The sequence below is a fragment of the Bremia lactucae genome, assembly GCF_004359215.1.
Source record: "Bremia lactucae strain SF5 chromosome Unknown BlacSF5_NotPlaced_200_SHOA01000120.1_2678225bp, whole genome shotgun sequence".
Taxonomy (NCBI): domain Eukaryota; phylum Oomycota; class Peronosporomycetes; order Peronosporales; family Peronosporaceae; genus Bremia; species Bremia lactucae.
This window is the reverse complement of record NW_027152213.1, coordinates 2,657,399-2,672,316: the sequence shown is the minus strand read 5'-3', so window position 1 is coordinate 2,672,316 and position 14,918 is coordinate 2,657,399. Positions and strand designations below refer to the sequence as shown.

General features: G+C 44.6%; 4 protein-coding genes across 4 annotated transcripts; 2 read left to right on the top strand and 2 right to left on the bottom strand.

Annotated features, from left to right (window-relative positions):
• Positions 1-6,535: 6,535 nt before the first annotated feature.
• CCR75_001548 (uncharacterized protein) lies at positions 6,536-8,479 on the top strand (the record flags this gene model as incomplete). Its single annotated transcript, XM_067959650.1, has 1 exon — positions 6,536-8,479. The coding sequence occupies one exon, from the start codon at positions 6,536-6,538 to the stop codon at positions 8,477-8,479; it is 1,944 nt and encodes a 647-aa protein (XP_067814687.1).
• A 225-nt stretch (positions 8,480-8,704) lies between these two features.
• On the bottom strand, positions 8,705-10,426 carry CCR75_001547 (uncharacterized protein; the record flags this gene model as incomplete). Its single annotated transcript, XM_067959649.1, has 1 exon — positions 8,705-10,426. The coding sequence occupies one exon, from the start codon at positions 10,424-10,426 to the stop codon at positions 8,705-8,707; it is 1,722 nt and encodes a 573-aa protein (XP_067814588.1).
• Positions 10,427-10,507: 81 nt separating this feature from the next.
• Positions 10,508-12,288, top strand: CCR75_001543 (uncharacterized protein; the record flags this gene model as incomplete). Its single annotated transcript, XM_067959645.1, has 3 exons — positions 10,508-10,985; positions 11,054-11,161; positions 11,234-12,288. The coding sequence occupies 3 exons, from the start codon at positions 10,508-10,510 to the stop codon at positions 11,374-11,376; spliced, it is 729 nt and encodes a 242-aa protein (XP_067814599.1). The 3' UTR covers positions 11,377-12,288.
• CCR75_001542 (uncharacterized protein) lies at positions 11,485-12,309 on the bottom strand (the record flags this gene model as incomplete). The annotated part of the gene is made up of 1 exon (XM_067959644.1): positions 11,485-12,309. One exon carries the CDS (start codon positions 12,307-12,309, stop codon positions 11,485-11,487), a length of 825 nt encoding a protein of 274 aa, XP_067814600.1.
• Between the last annotated feature and the right edge of the window lie 2,609 nt (positions 12,310-14,918).

Below are 14,918 nucleotides of genomic sequence, written 5' to 3'. Positions count from 1 at the left end.
GAAACGTGATGCGTATTCCCACTATCATCTAACATGTCCATGTTAGATGAAGGAAATGTGGTCCTTGGACGGACTACAAAGTGCTACCAGGTGTAACGGGGCACTACGACTTGTACTGCTTCAGTACAAGTCCACTTCGCACTGCTTCAGTTGCGAGTGGTGCCTTACGTCACTTCACGTACACTAGTACGTGCAGAGGAAGACTTCTCTTTAGGACAACTACCTTAAAGAGGGTTAAATGAAAACTGTATTAATATAATTAAGTGTCTCTTTTTCTATCTGTGTAAACACTAACTTAATTATAATCTAATACTTGATAATTGAATTCTTATCTCTATCTTATCTGTAACTCTCTCTTTGATTACTCCTACAGCTGATTAGTCGGCGGAATAAATAAATATAATGGTCTATACCTATTTATGGATAAGAAATCTGAATATTACTTTATAAAGTAATATCCTGCAAAATTATCTACCATTCAGATAATATTTTATTTAGCAACCTTTAAGTGTTAATTTTATGTAACAATACACCCCGTTACAGTATTAATGTAGTAAATACCTATGAAACGATCTTTTATCTACTACTGACTTTATTATATTGATAACCAACTTTGTATGGCGCCTACTTGCGCACCGCACAATCGTGTCTTGTGACGATTAGCGGGGATGATTGAAACTTAAATCAGCCAATTAATAGAGCAAATGTCTTATTGCGTCCATATAACTAAATTTGGTAATATTGGAATGGATTAGTCAAAATTGATAAAGATAATAATTTTGAACTTTTGAATTTATTTTTCATTACAAGAATAAAATTAACTATTTCATTAATAGGAAATTATAATTATGAAACAGGACACCCTGTTACACTTTTGACATGGCCCCACGTACGTGCACCACACTTTTCTGATCTTCTTGTCTGCTTTGTTTTTCGGACCGCAATCGCGCCATAGCATAGCCTAAGTTTTAGCAGTCTCCTGCGCAGAGGGTACCGCAATTTTTAAGGAAGGATACTGGTTCGAGTGGCATAGCTTGTAGGTGAAAACGGGAGTAAAAATGATTGTTACGCTCTCATATTGACATTTATATTTGCATGCGTTCTGATTGGCCTAATTCCGCGCGGATGTACAAATAGCAGAGGTGTGAAATGGCTTAAAATAAATAAAGATCTCTTCAGGACAAAAAATTATGCAACGGTACAACCTGCTACAATAGGAATATGTTTTACCGATTTTGTCTACACAAAGCTGCGCACATAGGCAGCGAAACTTGTGCACACCCAGCAGGTACACGTGTTTGCATATACTTGTTGAATAAATATTCACAAAGAAGGTGAATATTGCGACGTTTCAAGTTAGGCGCAGAGAAGGTGCGTAATGCGAATTTTCAAGATACAAACAAAGAAGGTACAGTGAGGGCAAATTAAGGGCTCATTACTCACCTATGTTAAACTATCGCATGCTCTACAACGTGTTTAGCTCCTATAACGTAATTTAAGACAGGATAATTAGTGATGCACAAGTAGGATTAAGATAATACATATTACTTTCCCATTTACGACTTCGTCAATAAGCTTCCTACATCTACACCAATTTAACAGGTTATGAGCCCAACAACCAACTCAACTGCAAGTGATGTCGAGCTTCCGACAAATTCTAGTCACGAAAGGGCTAGGTCGGAATCGGCAACAATTACACCGCCTCATACCTCTGAAAAGGGTACGGGAGCTGAGGCGCTATCCAAGATGATTGATATGCTTACTGGGATAGATGAGCGAATGAAGAAAATAGAAGCTTCTCCAATCTAGGTTGGCCGAGGATGAAAGGTTAAGAGGTGCGGTTGAAAGTGGATTGTTAACATCCATGCTAGGCGCTAATTTCGCTGGTCGACTACACCGCGATGCCTTGGACGATTCCGTGATGAGGGAGCGATATAAAATTTTGGGTGACTAAAATCGGCACCATCCAAGAATACGAGCTAGGGTGGCACAGAGGGAACAAGAAATACCTCAAATCCCTGTGCAATTTACTCCGTATCAACGTCAAAGCCCTCCTGTGCCGATTCAGCGAACGCCACATCCGGTAAATTACAGGATTCTGGATGCCAGGCAACGAATGTTGGCTGTTCGAATGTTCGATGGGACCGAAGTATATGCTGGTCTGGGATTAGTTTATTTTTGATTGGGGAAGGACGTTTTGGAGACATTTTGACATGGCCTAAGAATCATGTGAATTTCCTTGGACTGAAATGGTCAAAACTGAAGCTTTAGGACAATATCTTACGGGCACTGCCGAAAGATATCTCAGCAAACAAGTGGATTCATGGTGGCATGTTTTACCAACTCTACAATACGTGATCGATAGGATGCATGACGCGTTCAAAACAACAATAGCTGCTGCTCAGGCAATTAAACTCTTTACTAACAAAAAAGAGGCAAGGCGATCTTGGCCTGAGCATTTTTTATACTTGGTGGCTGTGAGCGATGCAGCAAGGGGCGAGGAGTAACAAATACTGGACAATATTGTCAGATACGACTCCCCTGATTTAGCTTCCATTTTTTAGTGGTCAAGTACTCAACCCAGAGAACCGATATTTTGGTTTAAGCTGAGGAATTGGCTCATTTGGCCCAAGCGTTCGAGCTCGAATCTTGATTGGGCCGAGATTTTTGGAAATGAGGTGTTGACAAACATTAAAGATAAGATAGGGCGCAAGGAGACCCGCACGTGTTATAATTGCGGTAAAGTCGGACACGTGAAATCCGACTGCAAATCCAAACGACAACTTTAAAATAATGGCCGACACGGAAAATCAGCCGAAAATATAGCTCTGGCGATTCAGGAAGCCAGAGGAAACCGCAACGATTTTGATAAATCAAACAATATCACTGAAAGATTGAGTTCAGATGCCTGGATACTAGACAGCGCGTCTAGCAGACATCTCGTAAATGATAATTTTTTACTTAAAAATCTTAAACTGTGTCAATTGGAGTGCCATTCGGCGGATAACGAGATAATCCGACTCACTCAAGTTGGAAATGTGGTTTTGACGGTGATGGCTCAAGGTCGCAATGGACAAATCACACTTACCGTGGTATACCTGGCTTCCGAGCTTTCAAGAATTATTTCGTATGGAAAGTTCGAGTGTAAATATTTTGGTCTTGGGTATACCAATTATTGTCGCACCTGGACACGAAAGTCAGATAGAATGGTGATATTCGACATTGACATGAAATAGAATGTGCTTTACGTGCAAGTGGTGGACACTGAGAATAATTGTAAGTCCTTAAAAGAAGTGATAACCGTGGTGCTTGCTGAAGGATCAAAGTCACCCAGGACCGTTATAGAAAGTGGTACATTGTATTATTTTCACCAAAGGTTGGGTCATCTTTCGTATGAAGCCATTGAACGGATGGCAAAGGAACCAGACTTTGGAATTATGATAACGAGCTTCTCAAGACCAACATGTATTTCGTGTGCACAAGGGAATCAGACCAAAAACGCTCAGTCAAGAAAGGACACAGGTATCAACTCCCCAATCGATCGAATTGGGGGGGGGGTAGTCTATTCAGATTTGAAGGGTCCTATGACGCCTAAGTACAGACTTTGGAACATGTATATAGTCAACTTTATCGATCACAAATCCAACCATTGCAAAGTGTTCTTGGCACCAATAAATGACAAGGCAGCAAGGAAGTTTGAACACTTCTTAGCGCTTTTGGAAAGTAGATTTAAATATAATATTCACGTATTGCGTAAAGATGGAGGTGGCGAATACGAAAATGAGGGTTTATTTTGCAAACCCATTGGAGTAGCTCGATCAAGTCAGCGAAGCTCGCAATCAAGCTTCGGATGGCAAAGCAGAGCCTATGCACTGGACGATTTTAAACATGGCAAGGTCAATGATATTCGCTAGTCGGTTACCTTTATCATTTTGAGTGGATACCGTAAAATACGCCGCCTACAATTTAAATCGTAGTCCTACGAGTGCAAATGCAAACGGGCATCACCAATCGAAGTGCTAACAAATCAAGTGCCAGATTTACGGGACATTGTGGCTTTCGGTTCCGTATGTACCGTGTATCGAAACCCAAGCAAAAATTCACTTGCACAACGATCTCAGGTAGGGATTTAAATAAAAAAAAGTGATGAAGTCAAGTGCTTCAGGGTTTTCATGCAGGAAGCTAATAAGGTTACGGTAAGACAACACGTGCAGAATATTGAAACTTCGAGCACGGACCAGAATAATCAGCTTCAGAGCACATTGGCTAATAAAGATCAAGGAGAAAAAGTATCCCATTCGAAATCCAAGATCAAGACAGGTGTTAAAAAGACTAAGACCTGGAAAGGGATGCGCATCAAACCAGAAGTTAAGCCAGGTCAAATGAAGTAATACAGACTCGGGAGGAGCCAATGAGACCTGCGCAAGTCGTTGTTCATGTATATGAAAGGGACCCTAAGCATTATGGTGAAGCTATGAAAAGTTCGAAATGCGAAGAGTGGAAGATAGCAATGACTGAAGAATTAAAGGTATTGAAAGATAATGGGTTGTGAGTATTAATTAAGCGACCACCCCACAATAACGCCTTACACACTAAATAGATGTACAAGACGAAGACTGATTTAAATGAAGACATCGAACGATTAAAGGCCAGGCTTGTGGCATGTGGTAACGAGCAGGTATATGGAATTGCTTATGAATTCACTTTTGCTGCTGTTATGGAAATTTCAACAATTAAAGTGTTGCTGGCATTGGCGGCCACTTGGAGAGCTCCAGCCAAGCATGGAATTATTCTGAATGCCTACGTTAAGGCAAATAAAGAGCCAGGATTGAACATATACCTCCATGTACCGCAGTCAATGGAATTGGGTACTAAAATTAAAAAAAACTTGGGCGTCAAACACAAGCAAGAAGTTGTATTGGAATACGAAAAAGTTTGTACGGCTTGAAACAAGCCGGGCGTCTTTGGAGCCAATTGCTACATAAAAATTGAAAAAAGCAGGGTTTCGACAATGCATCTCAGACATGTGTCTTAATTGGAAACGCGACGTTATTGGTATTGTTGTTGTAGGTGTATATGTCAATGATCTTCTTGATAAAGGGACAAGCTGACCGGTTGTAGAAGATCTTTTCACTGGACTGAAGAGTAAATCCATTAAAGATCTGGGTCAAGTTAGCAAGTTTCTCGGAATGCGAGTGAAACTTGAAGATGCTCAAGGTTATATCCTGCATAAGGGGAAGACTATCACGGAAAGTTTGCGTGAGCATGGAATGCTGAAAGCAAACCTCACGCGTGCACAAATTGGCGCCGACTGCTACGAAGTGGCAACAAGTGATATCATCTTTCTCGAAAACTCATCGAAGGATGAGGGACCCACAATTAAGAATTTTCAATCACTTGTTGGATATTTAATGTGGATATCGAGGTGCACTAGACCTGATATATCTTTTGCGGTTCACAAGGCTACGAGACAGACACACAAGCCAAGACTACAAGATTGGAAGCTTGCGAAAAGGATTGCCAGATACCTAAGATGAACCAAGGCTCTAAAGCTAGAATTGAAGCTGATACAAGAGAAGATCACCGGCATATATTTGGAGTCGAACAGTGACGCTGACTTTGCAGCTGACAAAAAAGATCGCAAGTCGCTTACCGGATGCGTTATACTAGGAGGGTTTGCTTTAACAACGATAGAAGCCGAGTTTGTAACAGCTTCGGAAGTCGCAAGGGACCTATTAAGCGTACATGAAATGCTTATGAAAATTGGCTTAAAGCCGGCCTTACCTATGGTTATGCACGTGGACAACCAAGCAGCTACAAGTCAACTTACGGGTGAAGCATCGTCGTTAAAAGCCAAGCACATCGATGTGCGAATCAAGTTTTTGTGCGATTATGCAAAAAAGGGTAATTATAGCTTGTTATGTGAAGACCGAACTAATGCTAGGTGATTTACTCCCTAAGGCGTTAGATACGCGCAAGATTCAAGAATTGTGAAAGTTATCGGCTAGGGGTGAGCATGTGACAGAGTAGTGTTGAAATATGCACAAAAGAAGGTGCATATGGCGACGTTTCAAGTTACGCCCAGAGAAGGTGCGTAATGCAAATTTTCAAGATACAAACAAAGAAGGTACAGTGAGTGCAAATGAGGGCTCATTCCTCACCAATGTAACGGGCTAAAGTTGCCCTAATGTTACACAGTCCCCCTACTTAAGGGGATGGTCAATTACTAAATAATAGTAATTAGACCCAACACTTGGGTGTGGTGCACATTTGTGACCAACCCTTATGGATGTGATGCACATGGGTGCATTCACATTAGGAGGGATGACGCCCAGCGTCATCCATGATGACGGCTAGCGTCATCAGTTTCGCGAGGTATCTATAAAGATACGCTCGCAATACATATTAAATGATATTTATAGAGATAACATTTTAATTGGTAAAAATAGGTATTTGTATTTAATTNATTGTTCACCTTCAAATAGCACGCGACGATTGAAAGAACGCAAGCACGACATTTCTCAAGAACCTAGCAATGCTGCTGCTACTGCTCCTTTTGTTACCGCTGGCAAGAGCCTGTACGATGATTGCAGTGGGGAGTAACGCGACAATCGATGGCTCAACCTTGGTAGCACACACTGACGATGCGGGTTTCGGGGCAGCCGACCTGCGCATGGTTCGTGTGCCAGCCCAGGACTACGAAGACGGAGCCATGCGTCACGTGTACAGGTTACAGCCAGGCTACCCGCGTCTCGTGACGCTTGAGCGAGGACCCGAGTACGAGCCGAAGAGCGATGAAGAGAAACTCATGATACCTCTGGGAAAGATACGCCAAGTACCGCATACATATGGCTACTTTGATCAGGACTATGGCTTCATGAACGAGGTACAACTTAGCATCGGAGAAAGTACAAGCGGCGCAAGGACAGTCGGCTGGTCCATCGATGCCGGCCCACATGGGTACAATATGTTTGGCATTGGAGAGTTGTCGAAAATTGCTCTAGAGCGCTGCGATTCGGCTCGGTGCGCGATCCAAACCATGGGCGACCTAGCTGTTGAGTACGGATTCTATAGTGAAGACAGTGGCGATCCTTCAAACCCCGCGTACGCGTGTGGAGCGGAGACGCTGGGGATTGCCGATCGAAACGGAGAAGTCTGGATATTTCACGTCTTAACAGGACCTCAGAACACTAGCGCCGTTTGGGCAGCCCAACGCGTTCTAGATACGCACGTGGTCGTCGTGGCCAATGGCTTTATCATTCGCGAGGTGGATTTGAAGGATCCCGATCGCTTCATGGCATCCAAAAATGTGCTATCGTTTGCCCGTGAAATGGAGTGGTGGACCCCCGAGCAAGGGAACTTTGACTTTACCGCTGCGTACGCTATCCCGACGCCCGATCCTGTGCGTGCTCTATACATGGGTCGTCGCATCTGGCGCGTCTTTGACCTGGTGGCGCCGTCCTTGCAGCTCGATTCTCGTCTTGGACACTATTCCGAAGTTCCCACCTATCCATTTTCCGTGAAACCAGACCAGAATCTTGACGTGGCGGCCGTGACCCGTTTGCTACGGGACTACTATCAAGATACCCCTTACGACTTGACGAAGGGCTTAGCAGCAGGTCCATTTGGAAATCCAATGCGCTGGGATGGCGATGAAAAAGGAGTCACAGGAGGCTGGGAACGACCGATTTCCATGTATCGGACAGTCTTTAGTTTCGTTTTGCAGGCGCGATCATTTTTGCCCGATGCTGTTGGAGGGGTCGCGTGGTACGGTCAGAGCTCGCCGCATGCTTCGATCTACGTGCCATTTTCCTGCGCCCAAGAACAAGTGCCACTGTCGTACGTTCTTGGCAAGGAAAGTGAATTTACGCAGGAATCGGCGTGGTGGGCTTTTAGCTTTGTCAATAACTGGAGCATATTACGCTTTAATGTGATAAGCAAGGACATTCGAGATCGCATTGCTGATTTGCAAGAAATCTGCTTTGACAAGCGAAAAGCAATGGAGCAACATGTTAATCACACGAACAGCTTATCAGCGTCAGACGTACGGGCGTATTTGCAGCAAGAATCAAACCAATTGGCCTCGCGAGTCATTGAAAAATGGTGGGCTTTTGCGTGGAAGCTTGTCGGTAAATACACGGATGGTTACATCACTACAGGCGAAGCTTCCAACGAAATGGAGATGCTTGGTTATCCGAAATGGTGGCTTAAGCTCAGCGACTTTTCCAAGTGGCCTGGTTCTACATTGGTGCCACCCCATATCCCTAAGCTGGAGAAGCAGCTGCAGCTATTCACAAGTCGACAAAATGCGAGTGCTAATGTTGAAATCGTACCATCACTTTTCAACCTCAAGGCTTCGATTTCAAGTACCATCTCGATTGCCCAACTTGGCATTGGTGCGATTGTTGGGGCCATTGTTGGTGCTTTTGCCATGCGGCTTGCTGTGAGACGCCAGGGGCAATACCAGTCGATTGCTTGAAGCTAATAGAAAGAAAATGCTATAGTTGGTCTAACACGCCTTCCAACGGACCACTGGTGCAATAGGTTTCGGCTTAAATATTTCATTAGAACATAAAAGCACAAGAGTTTCTAATTTAATCATCTGCCACTCACCTCAATAGCGCAATGCATATTGAGAAGCTAAAACTTACTGACGTTAGCGCTTGTCAAAGCGTCCACCTCGTGTAGTGCTTACAGAAGTCGTTTAGTCGCTAGAATTGCCCTCGTGTGTATGCACATCACGATACGGCTTCATCTTTTTTCCATTAAATGCTTGTCCTGGCTCATTTCTAAAATTTCCCTTCTTTCCCTTCTTCCGGTTTTGAAGCGATGAATAGCTACTGCCATTAGTCCTTGATGGTACTCTCGTCTCTCCAGCATTGTTATCTCTTCCTTTAACCCGATTTGGTGTAGAAGTCGCAGGAATAATGCCTTCTGTACCCATCAAGCCCATTGCTCGCAATGTCTTCCTCTGCAGCAGCGGTACTTTCTCCAAACCAATCAGCTGGCTGTAAAGAGCTCCTGTCTTTACAAGCTCCGTTTTGGACATTCTCAGCTTTTTAAGATTCGAATTATAAAAGCCCAAGAAGGCAGCGTACGCCTTTTCAGCGGATAGCTGCAATTCACTGCGGGAACGCACGTTTGCAAGAGCACGCGTCGTACGCGAATGAGGCGGATCCTGCTGAGGTTTTCGCTGCAATTCAGTTAGCGGCAGATCCGCTAAATCATTAAGCACTGCCGCTTCGAAGTCGGCCAGCACAAGAATGCCACGACCGTCCATACCCGCACGAGCAGTACGCCCTAATCGATGAATGTACTGATCACGATCGGTAAGTCCAACTTGCAAGACAAGCGACACATCAGGGTAGTCAACCCCGCGGGCTGATACGTCCGATGAAAACATGATCATTTTCTTGCCCGAACGAAAAGCACTAGCTGCCTTGGTGCGAGCAGATTGGCTCTTGCGTGAATGCATCTCCAGGACATTTGAAAAATCAGCAGCTTGAAAAAGATGTGCCATGAATTGGGCAGATCGAGCAGTTGGGAGGAATACAATGACCTTGTATGCCGGTAATTGCATGTGCTCTTCCAAAATCTTTTCTACGACGGGAATAACCTCTTTCAAGTCGCACACGACATACTCTTGCACAGCTTGCGCATTCGTTTGCTGGTCGTTCCCTTCCAGTGTATCGACAAAAATATAGTCATCGCGTAGGGCTACATTCTTGAGCTCATCGGTGGCAGCTGGTAACGTCGCGCTAAAGAGAAGCGTCTGACGCTGCTTTGGCAAATGACTAATAATTCGTATGATGTCACGGCGAAATCCCATGTCCAACAAACGATCGGCTTCATCCAGTACCAGCACTTGCAAGCAGTCCAGTTTTTGTCGTATATGTCCACTATTGTCCTCTAAATGCGCCTGCAGTCTACCTGGAGTAGATACTAGCACATCAATTCCGCCGCTTTGAATGAGCTCTTTCAAATCTTTTTTGATAGAATTGCCACCCATGAAGCACGATGTGCGCAGATCATGTACGTTTGTAAGCTTTACGGCTTCAACAGCTATCTGCTGTGCCAGCTCTCGCGTCGGAGAGATCACGAGCATCGAAATTTTGTCCTGCGGATGCTGCGGATGCCTGAGCATGCGCTCGAGTGATGGTAGAAGAAATGCAATAGTCTTACCATTGCCCGTTTTGCCCTTGGCTAATACGTCATGCCCGTCGAGCACCAGCGGCAGAGTATCCTTCTGCACGTGCGTCAGGAACTCATATCCCATTTCTTGTGTGAGCACGTCCTTCGATTTCTGACTGATTTGTAATGACGATACTAGGACGTCCGACAAATAGCTATTAGGAGCCACGCAACTCGAGCGAAAGCTGCGTGTAATCGACGGCGCGCGCGACAAGAGGCGTCGACATGTCCACATCGAATTTGAATTGGTTGGTGCACCCTTGTTTCTTAGGTAGTGCACACAATTAGTTATCGATCTAAAACCACTTTTTGGAAAATGGGGTCTAGGCAATTGTTCTGTGGGATGGCTACATCTCTCGCTTTGATGCTAATAATGGCTCCCTCGTATTCAAATGCGCTGTTTGTGAATCTAAATGGACGCGTCGAGGAGTGTTTCCACGAGTACGTGCGCACGAAACGCACGGCTTACTTAAAAATTGGTGTGCTCGAGTCATCGGGCGCTTACGACGTGCGATTAAAAGCATACGGTCCATTCTCGGCTTATCCAGAGGACGAGAAAGTGGAAAAGAAATTTTTTGACCAGATAGTGGCCACACCTTATGAGGAGAAAAGCCAAAACGTCGAGCATAGTGGCTTTAATTTCGAGTCCGAACACCGCGGCGGGTGGTACCGCTTCTGCTTGGACAACACGCACGACAGCAGTATGAAGACAATTGAGTGGTACACAGCCTTTGATCTGTCTAATAAAGACGACTTGGGTGTGGAAGACAGAGTTGACGAGCAGACTCGCCAGGGTAAGTTGTATAGAAGGTATCAGAAGGAGAGCGCTTAATTAATAATGCCTTGCAACTGGTGACTCTAGCGCACATGGAAGGTTTAAAAACAACACTCGACCATCTCAAAACCTTGCTGAACCTTATTCGCAATGAGCAGGACTATTATCGCGTCCGTGTACATCGCCATGTTCAGAGTACGGATAATGTTGATTGATAAGAATATGTATCGTGGCACAATGTGTTAATGGTTTACAAATATGTTGCAGCACTTGATAGTAGCAATTATCGTGTTGTCTACTACACAATTGTTGAATTAATAATATTGGGAGCCATATATGGTGGGCAATCCTTCCTGCTGCATAAGTGGTTTAACGATCGCGGCTACCTTTCCAAGCGCCAGTGGGCGTAATGAGACATTCAAAGCGCATAGCGTCGAGAATTGTAGCTTTAAGGGTGGGCTTTAATAGTGCTGGCTAAGTGACGACGTGAGATTACAAAATTTATATATCTTCTTGCTTTACAAATCTGAAATGCGATTTGATTTGCGGCTTTTGCTTTCACTCTCGATTGTCTCCAACTCTTTAATAATATGCAGACATTGGCGCTGACGGTCGATGGAGGTGTCAGCACTTCCTGCAGCGGACACCGTCACATGGTACGCTGAAACTCCTTCTCCCTCCTTCTTCACAGAGATATAAACTGCAGTGTTATCGATTAATACATATTCTGGAAAAAAGCGATACCTGCCTTGTTCCTTCGTTAGGATACCATCGATCGGGCTAAGATTCAAGAGATCTCTTACTCTTGCTAAGCAGATACTGTTTGACGTTGCCGCTGCTTCATTTGGGCCTGAAGCAGCCTCTTGCTCTCCAATTTTTAAAGCTTTAAAAGTTCCTCGCTGTAAGTACAAGACTTGAAATAACGAGCGCTTAAGTAGAGGCTGTTGTGTGCCCGGGCTGATGCACTCCAATTCGATAAACCCTTCTACGAAACCCGCAACGTCAGGCAACGAAACTAGCACGCAAACACTTTTTCCAGCTCCTAGCGACTCAAACGTCTTTGATAAGATTATTCCTTTAATATTTATCATCTGCGCGCGAATCGTCATCTGGCCTAGCATAATTTGCGAGTCGTTGAGCACCTCGATATGTAGTCCTTTGCCGACCGTGTAACTGGTAGAGATGAGAAGCTTTTGCAACATGGCCGATTCCATCACCTCGTTCATCATGTGCATTACTTGCGCACTCTGCGATAGACTCTGCCCAACGCGCTCGAACACGGATTCGAACGACTGATGCAGAGTACCAGCGTAAGCCTCCAGCATCTTTGCAGTCTCATCCATTGTGTTTACTTTATTAAAAGCTAAATTTTGCAGCTTTGTTCATTGTTCATCTGCAATGTATGAATACGTATTTGGAACTAACGATTAATGACATCACTTATTTCTGATACTCGACTTATTTAGTGGGGAGAATTGTAACGGGACACTACGACTTGTACTGCTTCAGTACAAGTCCACTTCGCACTGTTTCAGTTGCGAGTGGTGCCTTACGTCACTTCACTTACACTAGTACGTGCAGAGGAAGACTTCTCTTTAAGACAACTACCTTAATGAGGGTTAAATGAAAACTGTGTTAATATAATTAAGTTTCTTTTCTTTCTATCTGTTAATGCAAACTTAAATATGAACTAATACTAAACATGCAAGGAATCTTATCTGTCTCTCTCTCTTTGTTTACGTTAACGGCTGATTAGTCTGAGAGATAAATAGATATAATGGCCTATACCTATTTATGGATAAGATTTCTGAACATTACTATATAAAGCAATGTTCTCCAAATATTATCTACCTTTTACATAATATATTAATTAACAACCTTTAAGTGTTAATTTCATGTAACGATAAACCCCGCTACATCACCCCTCCCTTAAACGACAATCACTCTGACTGTAATTGGATAGAGTGGTCACTTTGTGACCACTTAGTTGAAAATAATGTTGATTAATCAGAACCATCATTTTAAATTCTATCGCATGAGCCTTTGGCTGCGGTTCATGCAGCCGCGGGTGACGCACTAATGTCTCTTGCGGCAGACGGAACGTCTGCCGTAGTATCGTCTTCTCGCGCAACACTAGATGTTGCGGGTGCAGTGGTTTGGAAATAGCAACGCGAGGAGAAGACGCTATGTTGTGCATCGATCTGTTGAGGATCGTTACAATTTCGACAACCCTCTTAAGGATTGCTGGGATGGAAATCTTGGGTAATTGAGGTCGCGCGGGTAGCTGAGTTGTAAAGCTTCCGATTGGATGGTTCCTGATCGCCGGTAGAGCCCACCACAACCACAACAGTTGCAGAGTGGTGTGGAAATCAGGTGTTTATTATCGAGTCCATGCAAAGGTTTATCACACTACCCGTTGAATGTGGTTTACCACGTGAATTCGACCCCTCTTTGGAGGTCGACTACGAATGCGAGTCGGACGAAATGGCCGACTCGGGAAGAATAGAACAGTCGCCGTAAAGACGTCAGGCGGCTGACTATGAGCCTTCGAATGAGAGGGCTCATTCTGATAGACGAGTTAATAGTCTGTTTGGTTCCGACGATGAGGATGATTCATCATCGTCTGTTCCGTCTCCCGTACGGTCACCTGCACCTGTTTCTGTGCAAGGAAATGACGATGGCATAAGCCATCGTAATAAAAGTTCTTGTGGTACCCCTGCTTCAGTATGTACCACTCAGGGGATCGTAGACACTAAAATGTATCGTCTTGCTCCTGACAAGAAGCCGTGGCTTTTGCCAGAAAGGCTCATCAATAGCTTGTCTGAAGAAACTACTCCTCACAATAGATGTCCTTTATTTATTGCGACAAAGCTACATGGCCTTGATCCCAGCGCGAAGAACTTTCGCGCTGAGGAAGATTTCTATCTCGATGCTTTTCTAAAGCATCCATGGTTTAGTGGCAATAATAAGCGAGATAAAGTCTCGCTTATGCAAGCTTGGAGCGCGTTCATTCGCAATGTTAAATACATTGGACGCGAAGCTTGGCTTCAAAAACTTAACGCGAATCTCGTTAAGTTTGAGAAACGAACTCCAACCGGTGCAAAGCATAAATTGCATCGGTTGTCACGTGAGGCTGGGCTTCCATGCCTCACGTGGGGTGATCCCTGTCCGTGTTGTGTTGACCACACGAAAAGAGTAAAAGGGGATGTCTATTCCCTTTCTTCGCCCTGAGGAAGGACTCGCATCTCTATTTAGATGCTGGATGCGATTGACGTTATGCAATCGATTTACAAGTGCCAGGGGCGCGTGTTTCCCGATGGACCTTCTGAACCATCGAATGGGTCTCTTCATACTGACGGACGAGGCCCTCAACGTCAGCAATCAGCTGGGAACGAGGCTCCCAGCTGTCATGTGATGGTGAATAACCGCGCCAGAGAAAAAGATAACTCGTTCGCTGCCCCTTCAAATCACGGTGGTTCGGAATACGTTCCACAAGGAAACGTTGACCACCGTGGGAATCCACCAATGGTTGTGGTGGAGGAGGAAAATTAGATCCGAACCGTGTGTCGGATCTAGAGTCGAAGATCGACAAAATCGATTGCTTCCTCCATGATTTGGAGGAGGGACTTGACCACGAGCGCGGCAAGCGTCGCTCGTCGAGCAGATGGTGCAGGCTCACCATATCGAGCGATTGGAAGACCGTTCGAAGAGTGCGTACTCCATGTTGGAGTACGAACGGAAGTATCATGCTGTTCGCGATGAGCTGTGGTCAGCTCATCGTATAGTTTCGAGGATAGTCGGAACCGGCATGAGAAACTTCAGGTTCAACATGAGAACCTGGTTCGCGATCACAAGAATCTTTTGGGGATTCATGTAAAAGGGTGGTCAAATCCGTCCTCGGAAGAAGCCGCGTACCAATGGTACGGGCGGAGCCGACCAACGTAAAACGTAG